The sequence below is a fragment of the Vipera berus genome (genome assembly GCF_964194415.1).
Source record: "Vipera berus genome assembly, chromosome: 2".
Taxonomy (NCBI): domain Eukaryota; kingdom Metazoa; phylum Chordata; class Lepidosauria; order Squamata; family Viperidae; genus Vipera; species Vipera berus.
In genome coordinates this window covers 126,358,725-126,378,000 of record NC_138203.1, presented here as the reverse complement: position 1 = coordinate 126,378,000, position 19,276 = coordinate 126,358,725, and the positions used below count along the sequence as shown (strand labels likewise).

Below are 19,276 nucleotides of genomic sequence, written 5' to 3'. Positions count from 1 at the left end.
ATACCCATTCTGATTGCCAGCCCTATGACAAGTTGCTAATATTACGGTATATTTCTACATACCTCAAAGATTTATCTTGAAGTGAAATAAAAAAAAGTGCTATTATAAAGGGTTCGCAAAGAAAGGCCTAACTCAGGGGTGTCAAACTGCTGGCCAGTGGGCTGATCGCATCATGCGGAGGCCTCACCCACCCCAGCTCTGGCAATGCAAAAAAAGTCGCGCTACTTCGCAACACATCATGTAACGCAGCGAGTTTGACACCCGTGCCCTAACTGATAACATGGGTACAATTCATTTAAATTAAGATTTAAGATGTCATTCAACCTGTTTGGTCAGCAGCCACACAGCATGTACCGCATTTAAAAAATGAGTACATTTGCAAACATAGTCCTGAATTAAATCATTTGGGAAAGGGTTGCTGTGCATAATGTAATCACATCCTGCTAGGAAGCAGATGGAGGAGAGGTGCTTCAGATTCAATGGACTTATTTTGCATCTGTAATGTATGTAACATTTAGGAATGCTCAGCTCCTCCTTACTTCGTCATACGAACACACTGGCTACCATAGTAAAGCATTTTGGTAGTCACTATTGAAAGAAGAATTAATAATAAAAATGACTACTCCCATTTAATGTCTAATTTTAGGATTGTAGAACTGGAGCAGGTGCAGAAAAAAGCAACTAAAATTATGAAAGGGCTAGAGTAGCATTTCAAAAAGGACAGATTGCAACATTAGCTTGGAAAAGGTAAGTAAAGAGAAATGTACAACATACAAAGTGATACAAACAGCATGAAGTTATACATGAAGGGGGAAAAGTAATATTCCTTTCCCGCTCCCTCATATTCCCTGGTCCATCTCCACTTAATAATAATGAATAATGGAAGATTTGGGACATACTTCTTTCTTTGCTGGCTCAGAATTCTGGGAGTTGTAGTCAAATGCATCTACAAGGTGCCATGTCGGGGTAGGATAGATTGTGCCAACCTGGTTAACATACTAGAAATGTTGACCTCAAGGCTAATAGGCCTAATCAAATGGCCTGCTGTTTTAAACAGAAGAAGGAAGTGAAAATATATCCTTACTGGCTTTTGATGCATTTACACACACATACGCACATAAACTAGATCGTGAAACAGAAATACGTCTGTGTGTGCATTTCTATTTCACTTTTAGCTCAGAGACGGGGGAAGTAGAGACTGTATGTATTGAAATTCTATTTTTATTTATTGATTAGATTTTTTTTATCCTACTTTAATTATTACTTTGTAAGTAACTCAAGGCAGCAAACATACTTAATGTTTCTCCTCCTCTTATTTTCTCCACAACTGCCGCTCTGTGAGGTGAGTTGTCTGAGAGAGAGTGACTGGCCCAAAGTCATCTAGCTGGCTTTTGTGCCTAAGGCAAGATTAGAACTCACAGTCTTCTGATTTCTTAGCTGGCACCTTAACCACTACATCGTACTGGCATAATAGGACACAAAAGTCTTTGAACTAATATCCCAGAGAGAGTATAAAGAACATTTGGGTTATATGTTATTACATGTTTGAGTTATATGTTTGGATTATCTGTAAACTGAGAACACAGCAATATACAGCTTTAAGAAATAAACAAATAAAGACATGCTTTGATATATAGATCCTTTTTAAATCCAGGTTCCTGAATATAGTCAGTTAGGCTTCCTATTCCACTGACAGACTGAAAGTGACAACCTGGCAGCCCAGTTTCCCTGCTAGCTACTGAGATCTATGCAAGCTGCAGCATGTTTCAGCCTGCAATATCTGGCCACATGAGGCTACTCACAGTGACTGTACTCTAAGACATCCACTCCTGCTCATTGTTATATAACCCAATTCTCTTCCTGAAGACTTCCCAAAGAGCCCTTGGAATACATATGAGCCTTTTCAAACACTGGTTATATGGTCCTGTGAATGGCCAGTAAAAACCCAGAGAATGAGCGAACTGGAGCCAATTTCTATAAGGGTTTATCAAGGGTTTAAATCCAGCTTTCATTAACTTTCAGGTTGAGAATGTAAGGGTATTAGTCCAAGATGTCTGGAAGGCATAAAGGTTAGAAAAATTAGTTGAAATGATATCTGCAATATCCCCTTTTGTTTCTTTATTAATTGTAAAGCTTGCCCATTTCCATAAAACCCTGGGCGGCTTAGACCGCTAAAGAGTGATAAAACAATAAAAACCATGAACCATCTGTGTCTCTTTGCACCAAAGGGTTGCACAGTTGGCTTCCATAGGGGTTATAAACAAAGAATGGTGGATTTCTAAAATGGGGTTCAAACTGTCTTAAGAAAAAGATTCTTATTTGCCATGAAAAAATATGCTACAAACATATTGCATAGATTCACTTCCAGGATAAATATTTTTCTTCCAGGTCGGTGACTAATTTATTACCAGATACTAGCACACTCAGTCTCAGGTATATCTGAGCTATTTATTTTTTTCTAAAACTGAGGGGGGGGGCAGGGGAAACCCTTTTGACACAAGGACAGTACTCATCATTTTATTGTTACACAGGCAGACAAGCAGGGTAGAATAGAAATGAGACCAGATCAGTACTTACTATCATTCCTATTTCTCTTTTTTAAAAAGTCCCTCCTGGAAGGAATATACTAAATCTTTCAGCTATCAGGGTCCATGCCTTTCTGCAGGGTTTAATCAACAAAAAAGAGCCCTTTGTCTTAGAAAATTTCTGCTCTTGCACGTGACCATGGCACAAACACACCAGGGCAAAACGCCTTTTTCTGCCCCAAGATGTTTTTTTAAAAAATCCCATTTATATCCCGCCCTTCTCCGAAGACTCAGGGTGGCTTACAATCTAAAGCACAAATCAATGTGCTTAGCAATAGCCTTCATTCTATGTATATGCCTGCTTATTAGGGCTTTCAGCCCGCCCCCCCAAGCGGCATTATTACAAAGTCAGCTTATTGCCCCCAACAATCTGGGTCCTCATTTTACCTACCTCGGAAGGATGGAAGGCTGAGTCAACCTTGAGCCTGGTGGGACTCGAACCTGCACTAATTGCAGGCTGCTGGTGTTACTTAAGGAGGCATTAGCCCACTGCTCCACCAAGCAGTGGGCTAATGAGTTGCCTTCAACTCATGAGTTGCCTTCAACTCAGCCCCAATGCATTAAATGTCATCCCTAGCTGCTCCAGGATAGAAAATAAGATTATTTTTTCTTCTTAATCTGTCCAATGGGAGGTTGACGTCTATCAAATCTGTTCAGCTTTGTCATCTTGGGAATAAAATCAATTGGTCACACTAATTGGGAATAAAGACAAGAAATGACATGCAGATACAGTTTTCTCCGGGTTCAAGGATAGCAGAGGAGCAACCTAATAGAGGGAAAGGCTTTGGGGTAAAAACTAAAACATTTGCTGGAAAAGTATATATTCTTATCAAATAGGCTTCAATGAGCGACAAGAGCCAGACTGGCCTAGTGTTGGACTAGAAAAGAGGAGATTGTAGATTCTAATCCTATACCTGAGGCACAGAAACCAGCTGAATGACTTTGGGCCATCCCTATAATTCAGCCCAGCCCACTTCTCAGGGCTGTTGTTATGGGGAAAGTACAAAGAGAAGTACATTGCCTTGAACTGTAACCCACCCACCCCTCAAAAAAAGAAAAAAAAAGCAGGATGTAAATCTAACAAATAAGAGCAGGGGGAAAAAGTTGGGCATGGCTTTAAAGATAAGGAAAACTCACCGGAATAAAATATGAAAGGACAAATCAATGAAAAGTCTTTTAAGAAAGCATCCCAGGTGGTCCTGATGATGGGATAGTTTTGACAGAAAGCTGTCAGCTATTGATAAAATTGTGATTCTGCATCCTATAATCTCTCTGTGCCCAGAAACAGTTTTGTACAGAAGGGATAACTATATTCTGCCAGAACCAGCTATCCAGATACCGGTGGAAGAAAAGGACATTTTGCCTGATGCTGTTTGTATCTTTTGCTGTCTCTCTATCCAAACCAAGATAGTGTATAAATACAAGTCATGGGCTGTTTTCCCTCACCTGCCATTGCTCAGCCCTGGCTGGGCAAAGAGAGGAACAAAGACTACAAAGGAAACTCATGTGATGTCTTAGAGGCACATCCAGGCTAATCAGCATAGGATTTCACTAGGCTGTCATCTGTTGATTAAGCTAAAACAAAAATCAGCGCCTGGGAGCTGGAGTCAAATTTAAAATGTCATATAAAAAGCTCTCAGGTATAAACAATGTGCATATTTAGGTAGGGAAGGAAACACAAAAGCAAAAGAAAATATATATAAACAACAGTTTACTAGTATAATTCGGGTTTTCACTTTCATAACACATTCTGCAAATAATGCAGGCCCATGAATTAAATATTCATTCCCTAATGCCTTTCCTGATCTTTAAGCGGGCAGCTTGCATTTTTTAGTGGAACCTCAAGCGTAATCAGTTGTTTATTGCTAGAACTTTGCTACTTGATCAAAGCTTTGGGGAACTTTGTTTTAACTAACAGGTTCTGCAGACTGAAGTTCTTTGAAAACTCCTATTCAAGAGCACAATCCTAACTTGCAGTTCTGTTAGCTGGAGGACTTTGTACTCATTGTATTGTTGCAAGAAAAATCTTCATCAGGGTCCAGTTCAAGCCAGGAATAAATAAAATGGAGACTGCTTTAGAAAGAAGGTTGTAGTTTATTGAAGAGCAGAGCCAGACAGGAATGTGACTCTGGGAAAGCTGACCACATGGAGCTGGGAGTGGTGGGTTTTTATACCTTCTTGGGCTTTTGTGTTTGAGGTTGTCTCCTGTTCCTGTGGCATGAACTTTGACCTGAGCTTTCGAGCATGTCCTTTTGGTATTCTGATAGTGGTGGGATTATGTCCTAAATGTCATGTCTTTAAAGTTTGGGTGGGGTATGTAGATTTTAGGGGTCTTTGTCTTTCTAATCTCATCAGCTCCAAGCTTCCTGGCTCCAGACTTTCTGAAAGGATTATCAAATCTGCATTTCTACAGAGCTGGTTACTGCTTGGGGCAGGGAGAGGGGATTGGTTTCTGGGGGCTGGTTTTGTCTTAGATTTTTTTCATTATTCCTTTGTGGAAATAAAATATTCTGTCCTTTTTAATATCCCCCCAAAATATTTCCTTCTCTAGGAGGATGGGTGGGTGCTGACTTCCAACAGTATAGAAAGCTACACGTTTTTTCTAAGACCCCATTTTAAGCCCACAACCCCATTCTGTCCTGAGGTTGATTTATGCATTTTCTCTTTTATTGATTTCAATGCAGAGAGGCAGGTAGACAAAACAAAATAAATAAAAATCATTGGGTGAAAATTGCTCAAAAGCTGTCCCCTCCTACCTCCTGCTTTGCCCACTTAGATTCCTTTCAACATTGCTATGCAAGGAGCAAGACTGCACTAAAACCATAGGAAAGATTTTTGGATTTCACTGAGAACTCAAATTTTCTCATCCCCATAATTGGAGGGTGAAACCCATATTAGGTCCTGCTCTGCTCTTCTATAATCTACAGGGAAGAGACAAATGGAGTGCCACCAGGTTCTGACCTGACCTCAGTATTGTTTTGGATGAAATAATAACTTGAACAAGGAATCTGAGACCTGAAGATAAAACCAAACCAAATGCCTGAAAGGAAAGACTTTAAAATGGAGATAGGTAACATGATGGTTGTGGCTCCAAAGCTATCCGCAGGATTGGAGACTTTTATGAAAATGACAAAAAAAGCATTGCCACAATGCACATATAAAAGGGTTGTGGTTGCAATGCTGCTTAAACTTCTTTCACTATTTGTTCCTTTTGCAAATGCTGGACAAATAATTTCCTTGTTGCACACTAGACTCCCTGCCTTACTTCTTTAAAAGCATTGTACTGTAATTTTAATTTTTAAGCTAGCAAACAGGAAGCAAAGGATTCACTTTTAGCATGTATATACAGTACTTGTAATAATGTGTATGGATATTACAAACACCCCACTAATGTAGACTAAAGCCTTTTTGATAGGTAGTTCATCTTCTGGAAAATGGGTGTTTTGTGATTGGCCCTCTCTGTGATGGCAACCATTTTCTGAAGATACAAGTCCCTCATGCAGCCATTTTTGTGAGGTTCCCCACTATTTAGCTTCAGCATTTTCCAGTTTGAAAAGTTTGCCTTTCCTTGTTTTAGAAGATAAAAGCAGAATGCAGAATCACCTTGGCAAGTTGTAGAACTGGGTCAAACTAACAAAATGCGTTTCAAAAAAGATCCCTAAAATAATGCATTTAAATAGGAAGAATCCATTCTCCAAATATGAAGCCATGGTTGGCTCAGCAGCAATCCACATGAAAAGGAACTAGAGTCTGTAATAGATTATAAGCAAAAGATAATCAAATTTTAAGTTGCACCAATATAGACTGATTTTATCCATCTTGCAAGTCCATTTGCTTGCTATTGTTTCTTGACTGTCGCACCTATCTAGGTTTACACAACAATTCAAGCTAGAAATTTACATATATTAAATTGGTTGGATTCAACCAATATATTCAGCCAAAGCCTAGTAAACCATACCATGGCTTTAGCACAATGGATGAACTCCATCATAGACTGCAAGAAAAAAAATGGTTCCATCCTCCATTATTCTCCTTGATCAGATTTCACTTGGAGTACTAGATCTAGATCACAGTTTAAGGATGCTAAACACGACTAGAAAGGACAGCAATAAGAAACTGGAAATTGTCAAGTGCAGGAATTTTGAACCATGCCTTCCAAAGATGAGCATCCATTATGGTTGCTTCTATCCTGTGGAATATCCTCTTGAAAGTATGTTTAGCACCAACCTTGCTAACTTTTAGAAGAGCTAGCAAGACTTGGTTTTTCCAGTAGGCATTGGGGCAAAGTGGTTTGTAATCCCATTTGATTATTTTTAATGATATTATTGTCCCCCAATGCAGCCATATATTTCTCTTCCATATTTTATTGTATTTCTGTTCTTGTTTTCTTGTATGACCCCTAAAGAGACCTTGGCAATTGAGGCAATTAATCAGCAGTATTGTTTAGTTTGAAAAGATAAAGCAGCCAGTTCAAAATTTTTAAAAGAATTTCATGTAGATGAGAAAGATTTATATCCTTTTGCTATAAAGGGCAGAGTTGGTTCCAATTACACCGAAAAGGATTTTGATAAAACATAAGGGAGAGTTTCCAAGGATATAAGCTGTTTTGGTAGACTCTGAAATATGCTAATGATGACATTTTTCATGGGCAGTAAGGTAAATCAGACAGGCTTTGGAAAAATTTTAAACTCTATGATCCCAAAATATACAAACTTTACAATCTTGAAAGGGTTCTGTGACCCATCGCTTTCTCAGAGAATCCATAAAATTTGCTCCACAGGTGAGATTTATTTCTGAACATTACACTTTGCCCAATGATCATAAACGTCATTTCCAGACTTTCCACTAATTCCAGTATGTAGTCTCAGTTTGGCTCAAGGGAATGTCTGCATTATCTTTAAAATAAAATAAAAAACCCTACCTGGAGCAACCTTGGGTGGAGAGGTGAGAAACTATTAAGTGGCCCAACCAGTTCTGAAGAAGGAAATATAAAAGTAAGAACATGACTTCCCAGCAAGGCTCAATGAAGCTTTTCTGGTCTCTAAACATATAGTCAGTATTATAGGAGACCAAGAGATTTCATAACTATGGATAAGGATTTGGCTACTGACTGCACAATTACAATCAGCTGGAGAAATGGCCTGGCAAGCTACTGTATATCTTTAGGTTCATGGAGCTCTGAATTTCACTGATTCTATACCAATGTTTCTCAACTACTTCAACCTTAAAATGGCTAACTGGAGAATTCTGAGAGTTGAAGTCCTGTAGGACAGAGGTCCCCAATCTTTTGGGCACCAGGGACCGGTTCCGTGGAGAACAGTTTTTCCATGGACTGGAGAGTGTGTGGTTTTGTGTGCTGCCTGCATCCCACGGATGGGGCTTTGCTTGTTTGTGCAGACAGGTTGCTGGCATGCCATGGCCCGGTACCGGTCCATGGACCGGGGGTTGGGGACCCTTGCTGTAGGAGAAGGCATGGCAGAACCTGGCAGTAGAATTAAAAGAGGGATCAGTCTAGAATCCCTACATACAAGCAGACTAAGTCCAATCCCTCTTGAATTCCATGTACCCTTATCTAATTCCAAGCAGTTGCTAACCTTTAGTTGAGAAGATTCCTGTGAATAGACTGTTAAGCAATAAATCAGTTTAATTGGACCTTCACCAATGGACCTGGTCTTTCACAACTGACAAGTCTGTGCTTCTTAAAATTATCAAGGCTGAGAAACTCTGTTCTATTCTACAGACTCTACACTTCTGCAAAAGGGTAAAGTGGTAAAATTTCAAATGGCAGAAGACAAGAACAATGATAATAGGAGGTTGCAAGTGGCCATTCTGGGAAGGACTTCAATTGGTCAATGACCAAAATAAAGGATGACCTATTCTGATCAGAAGGACTTAACTGGCAGAGACTGGGGAAAAATTTAATAATAACGTTTGGTATATTGTTTGTTTATACAGAAATTAATATATGTATAGAGCTTTTGCTTCAATCATATTCTCATAACCATCACTGTGAACCATCTCATTCTACAGTATTCTTCTGCTAGTTATCTGGAAATAATGATGACTTCCTATTTCCCAATCTTCCTTCTTGCCTACTTCATCATTCCATTCTGCTAGGCTAGCAGTAAAAAATAACTTCTTCTTTCCCCATCTTCCTCCTTTCCTATCTCATCTTTTATTCTTCTACTAGTTATCTAGAAGTAAACAAAAACAAAAAACTCCCCACCCATCTCAGAAGAAGGAAGTCACAAACACAAACCATTTTCAGATTGTGCAAAGAAATGTACCTGGATCTATTTATAGGCATACTGAGCCAGAATGATGCCAAAATGATGTAACATGTGTGTTGCAAGCTCCACCATTTCATGCTTATGTCACAACAGCACAGAGAAGTTATATAAGTAGCAATACTTGCAGTGCAATATTCATTTTGTCCTTTGTCCCTGCTCTCCCTCCCACCCAATGGACACTTCTGGATACCTACCACAAGACTAGCTGGGCTTGAAGGATACTTTATTTTTACTGCCATGGTCATTATTTCTATCTTGTTTTGCTTGCTCAACAATTTTGGCTTAGTAGGCACTGAAGTAAACTCATGGAACCAAATATCCTGTTCAGAGAAAGACATAACAAAGAAGAAGCAGGACAATTTGGCAGAAGGAGACACCCACCTCAGGCAGCAGGGGTGGAAATCAGCAGTGAAACATTGGAGGATGGAGTTGTATGGGCCGCACCATCAGGATTTCACCTTCAGGACTAGAATTTTGCCCATAAATGTGCATCACCTGTAAGAAAGGTCTGGAAGCTACTCATGTCAGTGTCCAAACATGTCATGGGAAGCACCATTTTACCCTAAAGCAGCAAAATATCTCAAACCAGATGATCTTGGGGCCTGGCTGAAATGGAGTACAGGCTAATGGACAGCAGTAGGCAGGGCAAGTATATATTCAGAGAAGTAGGAGACAAGGCACCTGTGGCATTTGAATTATTTCTGAACTACAAATCCAAGAATCTCTCACATCTGTCCTGGGAGTTGAAATTTAAAACATATGACAGGCCACCCAAAAAGGTTAACAAATCATAATAGATTTCTTAAATGTAAAATAGTATTCTAAAAACAAACAAACCATGTTATAGGTTAGGGGGATAGCCTCATTCACATGATAATATGGTAAAAGATAATATGGTTTGGTTGGTCACTCAGTTTACACGATGCTGTGGAAAGAAGCCGAATTCTAATGCTGATTATGCTGATGCTGATGCTATTAATAAACCTGTCAGGAACATTAGTAGCATAAAGAGGCAGCAAAACAAGTTTTTCATGTAGACATTGCTGACCTTCCCATTACGATTATGTGGAAGAAACATACTGTATTTACAGTATGTACAAGCTTTTCACGTTCTAGGCAATCTATATCTTGAATGACCACTAGATGGCAGCAATGGATCAGACTTTTCTATATCGCTTTGCTAATCTAGTGGCTGTCTGAGGTATTATAGCAGAGTTATAATACAGTACATCCACAAATGCAATTTATAAGTTGTTTTCAAAACAAATGAAAGTGGACTGCTAAGCAACTTAACTATTAACTTCCATGAAAATAAAGAATATTTTCGTATATGTACATAAGGTAGAAGGAAAATTCTCATGAAAATAAAATACAATTTCCCCTTCAAAATTTAACATCTACTTTGGGTTTGACTTAGTGTATGACATGAATCCTAGGCTACCAGATAATTGATATTCCTCTAGAGAAACTTGTTGTAAATTGTACAAGAGATAAATAGGTACAAGGAATACTATCCCCAAATTACACATTTTCTCCTAGACACAGCACAAAAAGATGCTACTAGGTCATATTTGGGCCCTGGTAAGATGGAGGAAAGCTCTTTGTTTGAAGTTTCACAAAAATGTTCCCCCTTTAATGCAGAAAAGATATGTTAAATAAAGTAAGATGTCATTTCAGTTTGAAGTAAGTATGACTGCCTTACTTACAGAAACATAAAAAAAAACCATACGGCAGAAAAAGATCTAGTCTAGTGGATCATTGAGTGTGCCCTTTCAGGTTTCCATCAGTTCCAGGTCTTCTTGTCTCATTCATGTATGGTTTGTTCTAGTAGCCCACATATCATCAGATTGTCTTTGTTCTCCAATAACTGTTGAGGACCTTATTAAATATGGGTGATGTCTGAGCTGCAATGACTCTCCTAGTTTGTGTCAAGTCTCATATTTTGAGATAGGCAATGAAGCTTCAGGGCCCTTTGCCCAAGGGCCCTTAACGGTAAGGTAGGTACCAGCCAGGATTTGAACCCTGGTCTCCTGCATCAAAGATGGCATTTTAACCACTACACTCTCCAGGTGTGCGTGCGCGTGTGTGTGTGCGTGCGCACGTGCACGTGCGTGTGTGTGTATGTGCGCGCATGTGTGTGGTTTTCAACATTCTATGTTTGTCATCTTGGAAGCTAGATATTAAGTTTATAAAGCAGAATGATCTGAAATAAATAAAATGAAAATTAATCTCTCTTGCCAGGAAATCAAGGCTCGAGCACTAGCATTTCGGCAGCAGCAGGCCATTTCAGCTGAGGCTGGGTGCAACAAGGAGAATATCAAGAAGAACCGCTACAAAGACATCCTGCCCTGTGAGTTAACAAGAATGGAAAGCTCCCTTCGCAAGGACAGCTTGCATTCATAGCCTGGAGGACCAATCTGTCCTTTTGAGCAGTCACTCTAGCTGGGCTACCCTATTCTTCAGTTTGAAGTACTCCACCTCAGGGATGGTTTGACTGACACACAGCTGCTCTTCTCCAGGAAAAGAATGGCCTAGTGTTCTCTTCTCCAATTTTGCAGCTGCAGATTTGGGCTCCATTTCAGGATGGCAAAAGAAGTCTCAGGTCCATCAACCAGGAGTTTTGTAGCTCTATAATCAGCTGTAGCATGGTTATCTAAAACTCTACTGAAAACCTGGGGGGGGGAATAAAAGAAGGTTTGCCAATGGAAGCAATGGTTATGAATGCTCCACCCCGTATATACATGTGTGTGTGTGTGTACACACATACATATATACATGTACACGTACACACACATACATACATACACATTATATATATATATATATATATATATATATATATATATATATATATATATATATATATATATATATATATATATATATATATATATATATATATATATATATATATATATACATATACATATATGTGCCCATCACAGAATTATCAGAATTGTTATTTATTGAATTAGTTATTTGGAAATTTATATAAGCTGGCTTTCCTCTACAGCAGTGGCAAATTGACAACTTTAAGATGGGTGGATTTCAACTCCCAGAATTTTGGGAGCATGCTGGCTGGGGAATTCTGGGAGATGAAGTCCACACATCTTAAAGTTGCCAAGATTGAGAAATACTACTCTAGACATTCAAGGTGATGTACATAGCATTCCCTACGTATGATTTCACCCACAATAACAACTCTGTGACATAAATAGGAATGAGAGAGAGGGCTAGCCCAAAGTTACTAGTGAACCTCCATAGCTCTCCAGTCCAAGTGCTACCTCTGAACTACTGTATCACATTGGCCTGAGAAGCAGCTGTCACAGGAACATACTTTATGCCACAACTGTGAGTTACAACCTCTACCCATTTTAACATATCGTTTCATTGAAAAAGGAATGACTTAAATTTGCTCAGTAGTGGCCATCATATTGGCTTTTTTTTTTTGGAGGGAGGGAGACTTCCACAATATAGGTTTCCACATTAGAGGAAAAATGATAGATGCACAGGAACATCATAAGACAAACTCTGCAACTTTCATACTTAGGTCCACTGCTAGGAATCAAGTATATAAGGGTGAAGCTTATATCATAATGTCTTGGTGCATGTTTCATGACTTCCATGCACACACATAATCACAGATGCCTAAAGCTGTGCATTTAATTACACTGAAAATGCAAGGTGTCAATACAACATAGCTTTCTCCAACCTGAGTGTTTTCTGGGTGCATGGACCAACTCCCCAAATTCTCAGTATTAACCATATCTCTTGGGTATTCTGGTAGTTGACATCTACACATTGGTAGGAGCCTGGTTCATGGAAGATTAACATAACTAATGTTTTAATCTAAGGAAGGAAGCCATCCTTCCCATCTATTCCCAGACCTCTTTTCTCCACTGCTCTCCTGGTCCCTGTCTGTTCCCCATGATATTAAGTTCTAATTGTGTTTCTCTTACAGATGACCAGACGAGAGTTGTTGTGAATTTACTAGCAGAAGAATGCCAAACAGATTACATCAATGCAAGTTTCATTCAGGTAACAGATATTCTACAGCCATTAAAAATAGTAGATCCCTAAAGCAAAACTTCTCAGAGCGGAGCAACTGGTATCTCACCATTCAAGATTAAAACTGAAAGCACAAGTTGGTCTTACACATTGTAGCCTATAAAATGTATTTGTGGAGAGCATCTTCAGCAGTGTTGCTGCAAGAACCAAGGGGCCCCTGCTTAGAAAGAGCCTAGAACATGGGGTCAGTCAGGGAAGCTATTACTTTTGCTTTGGGGAGGGGATTTTAGTCTTGGTTTAATGTCATGGTTCCGATAGATGACACCAATTAGAACAGAACTCCGAGGCTTGAGTTTTCTTCTAAGAACATGTTTATTGGATTTAAAGTATCAGCACGGTCAAAAGTGAAACCAAGACTAAAATCCTCTCCCAAAAGCAACAGTAATACAAAGTTACAGTTCCCACCCCACTGGCTATGCAATCAACTATGTTTCCCAATAATAAATCCAGATGGCCTTTCTAACACTAGAATCATCTTCACTAGCTGAAGGAAACAGAAATGACCTTGGTTCCCATGGGACAGAAACCTGTTTAGTCTAATAAAAAACTTCCCATTCTCTCCCCCTCCCCCCATGTTGTGGCAACCAGGAATGAGAAAAATGGCTTCGGTCAGGTCCGTTGCAAGTTTGGCATAATCATTCTAATGATGGCTGCTTTGCTGTGGAAGGTATTCATACCCATACCTCAATGCCTCTGTTTGAGACAAACGAGAAGAAGCAAGAATAGCACAATATCATGCAGAGATACTACATGCGCATCTTCCAAAGATATTTTAGTCTTGCTTCTATGCTTTTATTTTTCAAAATACACTGGCAGTTCTCTTGTGGTATGCTAGTACACTCAACTACCACCCAGTATGAGAACTACTGCACCAGAAAATGTCAATGGCTCTTTATACAGTCCAGAAAAGCGCCTGATATCATTTTGAAAACATGGTTGCACATTTGCATTCCCTGTGAAATGCTTCAGCGGTATCTATACAAGGATTCTACTTCTTCAGAAGTAAAGCACTTTTAAGAAATCAATTCAATGTCCATATTTTTTCGCTTGAATGTACATTAAGTGACTCTATTTGCACGGTAGTAATTAAACGACCCAGACAAAGGACAAAAGTGAGTTTTTGAAAAATAAATAAATCAAAAGGGCAGCCAATGACTTCCATTTTGTCCTCCTCACAGGGTGTGGACAACAAGAGATGCTACATCGCTACTCAGGGGCCTCTTGCCCATACAGTGCTTGATTTCTGGCGTATGATTTGGCAATACAAGGTGAAGGTAAGTTGTAGCACTGGATTGCAGTGACTGAACTCAAGGCAGAATCTTAAAGGACAATGGGATTCCCTAAGTTATAACTTTGTCCTCAGGATCCTGCTAAAAATGGAAGTGGGGGGGAGAGAAAGTTGCTGCTAATATGAATAAAACCATTGAGAAACAATAGATACCACTATAGTCATCCAGAGTTTGCCTACTCAATAGCACAGGGTAGGGGGGAAAAAGGAAAAGGGAATTGAGGTATTCTGAGAAGCCCACAACCCTTATAATGTAGAGAATTGCCAAAGAGAACATGGCTGATTTGGTGCCAATGTTTCTGATAAAAAGGATTTTGTAATTTTATTTTATTTTTCACTGAGATAATGGCAAGATAAGATTAAAAACTTGTGTGGTTTCCTCAAACCCAATATCATCTGATCACCTCTGAGAATTGCTCCAGAAAGGATCCGTCCAATCCTGCCTTCCTCAACATGTTTGTTTTTTGTAGGTGTTTTTTTTTTCCTTCACAATATCTCTCTTTCTGCAGGTGATTGTCATGGCTTGCCGGGAAGTAGAAATGGGCAAGGTGAGAGCTAGTAACTGAAGAATGGCATCAGGAAAGTTTCCTTCTGCTTCCCTCCAGTCTTGTGGCTTGATGGGGAAAGTATTGTCAGCATTTTAGCTAACCTCTTTTTTCTTCTCTTTAAAAAAAATCAGAAAAAGTGTGAACGTTACTGGCCTTCTTCTGAGGAAGCCTTGAATTTTGGGCCCTTCTCTGTGGCACAGGTGAGATGATTGTATCTGGGTAGGCAGCAAGCAATGTGAGGAGGAGGAATGTTATGTATCCAGGTGAAGAGAACACATACACACTTACATAGCAGTCACCACCAGGGGGCATTGAACTGTAACTGTTTTGGCGGGAACCCAGTTTTGGCGGGAAACAGAGGTTCAAAACTATTGGCCGGCTGCTCACCTGGCCAGGTATAAAAGGAGGGCAGGTAACCCCTATTCCCCAGTACAGACACTTCCACCAAATAAAGATCTGCCATGCTGTACTCATCGTCTCAGAGTCCTTCCTGCTCTCCAGAACCCACTACACAACAAGGAATTCAAGCCATAGTAAGCTACATTGCTTCCCTAGTCTAGCAGTGACATCTGCACCACTCACCGCAGCTTGATTAAGGATCAAGATGTCTCATTTAGAAACTCTGGAAGTGTAATTAAGAGTGAAAGAAATTGCCTGGTAATTCAAACCAGGCCAGCATTCAGCCAACCCGACAGAAGTTCTCAGGCAGGCCATTAAAAATAGATGATCATTCCTGGTTTGCTCATTGGAGTTTCAAGGCTGAATTTAGAGCACTTACAGGAAGTCTAATAAGACCCAACGTTGGGTATTGAGAATATCTTGAACAACCTCCAAAGCAGAAGATTTGCTTACTTGGCAGAGCTCACCAATGCTTATGTCTGTGTTGAGTTCAGCCATGTTTTGAGGGCTGAATCTTCAAGCTACCACTTGATTGCTCTCATTCCCAGGGCATTGTGGGAAACTTAAACTTTAAAATAGAAGTCCTGTCAGTAGCCACCTGTTGCTGCCACAGTAGAAAAGAGATCCATTACAAGGGACTTTGACAAGCCTATCTTTAAATTTAAAGCTAGCCTTATTTAGATAAAAGCTGTTGTGAGACAAACCCGATTCAGCTTTCCCTTACCTACTGCTCTTTAAATGCATTGAACTACAATCCCCATTGTTCCCCAATCAGCAGAGCAAGTGGCATAATACTTTCCAGACCTAAGTTAATTTATGATCATCCATTTCTTATGTTGGTGAACTGAATGACACACATGCTACTGTTGAACAGAGGATCAATTACTTTGTTACATGACTTCCATACAGATCTCTCACTGTTCTACCTATCCTATGCAGTAGGAAAGAAAGCAGAATTGACTAGAGCTGCAGAAATCTCAACTTATTGTCAGAAATCTAGGACCATTGGATGGCAGCAAAAAAGATTTTTAAAGAGCCCTCTCAACTCTTTCCTCTCTAGGGTTTATTTGGATGTTTGCAACCCTATAACTGAGGGAAAGGGAGAATCTCAAAATTCAAACATCACTGTTAAGGAATTTGTTGTGCAGAGGTCTCCTTGTGCTACCAAAGAGTTGCACAGACAAGGAAGGGCACTGAGAGCAGTAAAAGTCACACACAGAAATACACTGAGTTCTAAAAGCAAAAAGTATTTTACTTTGAGGTGGTGTAAAAACAAAAATGCACAGTCAAAAATAAACAGTCCAAGTCATACACAATAGCAACAGTCCAAGGAGTAATCCAAACTACAAAGTCTTCTTACCGGTCCAGAGGTCAATACACAGTTCAGGTTTACAACAGTAGTAAACCAACAGCAGAGCAAAAACAGTAACAGTAGAGATCAGTGAATTCAGAGAGAGAGAGAAGCTACGTTCCTAGCTTCCTCTTATGGCCATGAGAACACTTACACACCCATTGGCCAATTAACAACTTAAAGCCATAGCATTATGGTTAATATATTTTCAACCCAACATTGTAGGCTAACACCATATGCCTAACATTCTCCCCTTTGGGTAGAATAATATATAACTCTTACAATCTTATGCACATTCTTTCACAATTAGCATTGTGTTTCACAGCACTTTGTACCTTCGTAAAATGGTCTGCAATATTTACATCAGATGGACAATACTCTAACTGTATTAATTTATCTTTGACACATTGTCTGACATTTAAATAACGAAGATCAGTATGTTTAGGTCTTGTTCTTACTGCAGCATTATTAGCCATCTTTATCGCAGCTTGATTGTCCTCATACACAATAAATGGATCATTTACATTTAAACCCATATCTAACAATAATTGTTTGTACACTAGCAGTTCTGTACATAACACTGATAGACATGAAAATTCAGCCTCCATTGTAGATAAGCTTATGTGTTTTTGTCTAATAGACTTCCATCCAATCAAAGAATCACCCAACATTACAGCCAACCCTGAGGTAGATTTACGACTGTTTGAATCAGAGGCAAAACTCGCATCTGCATATGCAGTAAGGATTAACTCACGATTTGGCTCTAGATATAACGAGTAGTGAATAGTCTGCTTCAAATACCTTAATACTCGTTTAGCTGATTGCCAGTGTCTAACAGTTGGATTATTGTTGTACCTAGCTAATTGATTTACACAGTAAGAAATATCAGGTCTAGTCCAATTACTCAGATACATAAGACTTCCTATCAAAGATTGGTACATAGTCTTATCAAATACAGGACTCTCAACATTAGTGTCCTTAAAATCCATAGCCATCGGAGTTTTTGCTGGTTTACACATTTCCATGTTGTATCTCTTTAATAACTGAGATATCTTACTGGCTTGCGACACCTTAAAACCCCTATTTGTTTTCACAATATCTAACCCCAAATAGTGGCTTATTTTCCCAAGATTTCTAATTGTGAATTTATTTTGCAATCTTGAAATGATAGTTTGTGCTTCTAACTCAGTTTTTGTTATTATTGCAATATCATCTGTGAATAATAAAATAAAAGATAATGCTCCGTTGTGTTCTCTTCTAAACAAACAAGGATCAGCATTACTGGCTACAAAACCTAATGCACTTAACTCATTTACTATACATTTGTTCCACTCATAGCCTGATTGTTTCAATCCATAGAGGCTTTTCTTTAATTCCCAACAATCATGGTTTCTATCACTGGTCAATCCTGGTGGTATTCTTAAATAAATAGTATGTTGCAATGGAGCATGTAAATATGCAGTTTCAACATCTACATGGTTAACTATATATTGGTTTTTATCCGCCCATACTAAAGCTGCTCTTAAAGTAGTTGCCCTTAGACTGGGTGCAAACACTTCGTCATAATCCTCAGTAGTTTGGGCAAAACCTTGTGCAACCAAACGTGCCTTATGGGTTATAGTTCCGTCTACACCCTTCTTTATTTTATATATCCATTTACAACCTATAGCTTGCTCACCAGGTGGCAGTTTTGCTTTCACATAAACCTTAAGATCCTGCAAAGACTTCAACTCCCTGTTCATTGCAGCTTTCCATGATGCCTGTTCCTTTTCAGGATACATCCTGATCTCATCATAGTTAGATGGCTCTACACTAACTTGACATACTATACTAGCTTCATAGCGATCAGGTGGATGTCTGATACGCATTGAACGCCAAGGAACTACAGGGTTTTGAGTTTCTGACTCCTTTCCTTCCTCTGATTCATCTATTATCTCCCCTATCTCCTCTTCATCTTTTATATTTACAGGAGATGTATTATCATTACTAGTTACGTTATCAGAGGAGTCCTCAAACACTAGAGGATCAGTATTAACAGTTACTTGCTCTAACCTATCCCAACCAACGTGCTCAAGGAATTTTGCACTAGCACTGTTATATACATTAGTTGTGCCTCGTTCCCAGAAACGATAGGATCTATGGTTAGCTTCGTAACCTACGAAGTATAATTGCCTAGCCCTATGTTGGCCTTTACTCCTGAGTTGTGCAGGAATGTGGACCCAAGCTGGGGTGCCAAATGTGTGCAGGTAATCAAGGTTTGTTTTTTTACCATGCCATATAGTATATGGTATTTTACCAGTAGAAGTATTAACAACTATATTCAGAACATGGTTTGCACATTTTGCTGCCTCCCCCCACAGTCTATCTGTTAAGCCAGAATCTCTTAACATGGTTCTAATCATGGCTTGTAACGTTTGCCCACGTCTCTCAACAAAAGCATTATGTTGAGGCCTATAAGGGGCTGAACGTTTATGCTCAATGCCAGCTGATTGTAGCATATCAACAAAACACTTATTTGTAAATTCAGTACCATTATCAGTAATTATGCACTGAACCTTTCTCTTTGTTTTTCTCTCCACGAACTTCAGCCAGTTTGCAAATTGTTGGAAAGTATCTGCCTTTGACTTAAGCAGATAACAAAAACCATATCTAGAGTAGTGGTCCAATATACTTAAAACATAACATGACCCTCCTAAACTTGGTTTCATGGGTCCAATTAAATCAGCAAACACAACTTCCAAAGGTAC

General features: G+C 39.2%; 1 protein-coding gene across 2 annotated transcripts in view; it reads left to right on the top strand.

Moving 5' to 3' along the window:
- The window catches only part of PTPN18 (protein tyrosine phosphatase non-receptor type 18), a 55,365-nt gene that overhangs the window by 3,093 nt on the left and 32,996 nt on the right, over positions 1-19,276 (top strand). For both annotated transcript variants that reach the window (XM_081319895.1, XM_081319894.1), the window contains exons 2-6: positions 11,117-11,225; positions 12,837-12,913; positions 14,122-14,217; positions 14,741-14,779; positions 14,911-14,979. In XM_081319895.1, the coding sequence (XP_081176021.1) occupies positions 11,117-11,225; positions 12,837-12,913; positions 14,122-14,217; positions 14,741-14,779; positions 14,911-14,979 (390 nt within the window). The remainder of the gene's footprint in view (positions 1-11,116; positions 11,226-12,836; positions 12,914-14,121; positions 14,218-14,740; positions 14,780-14,910; positions 14,980-19,276) is intronic.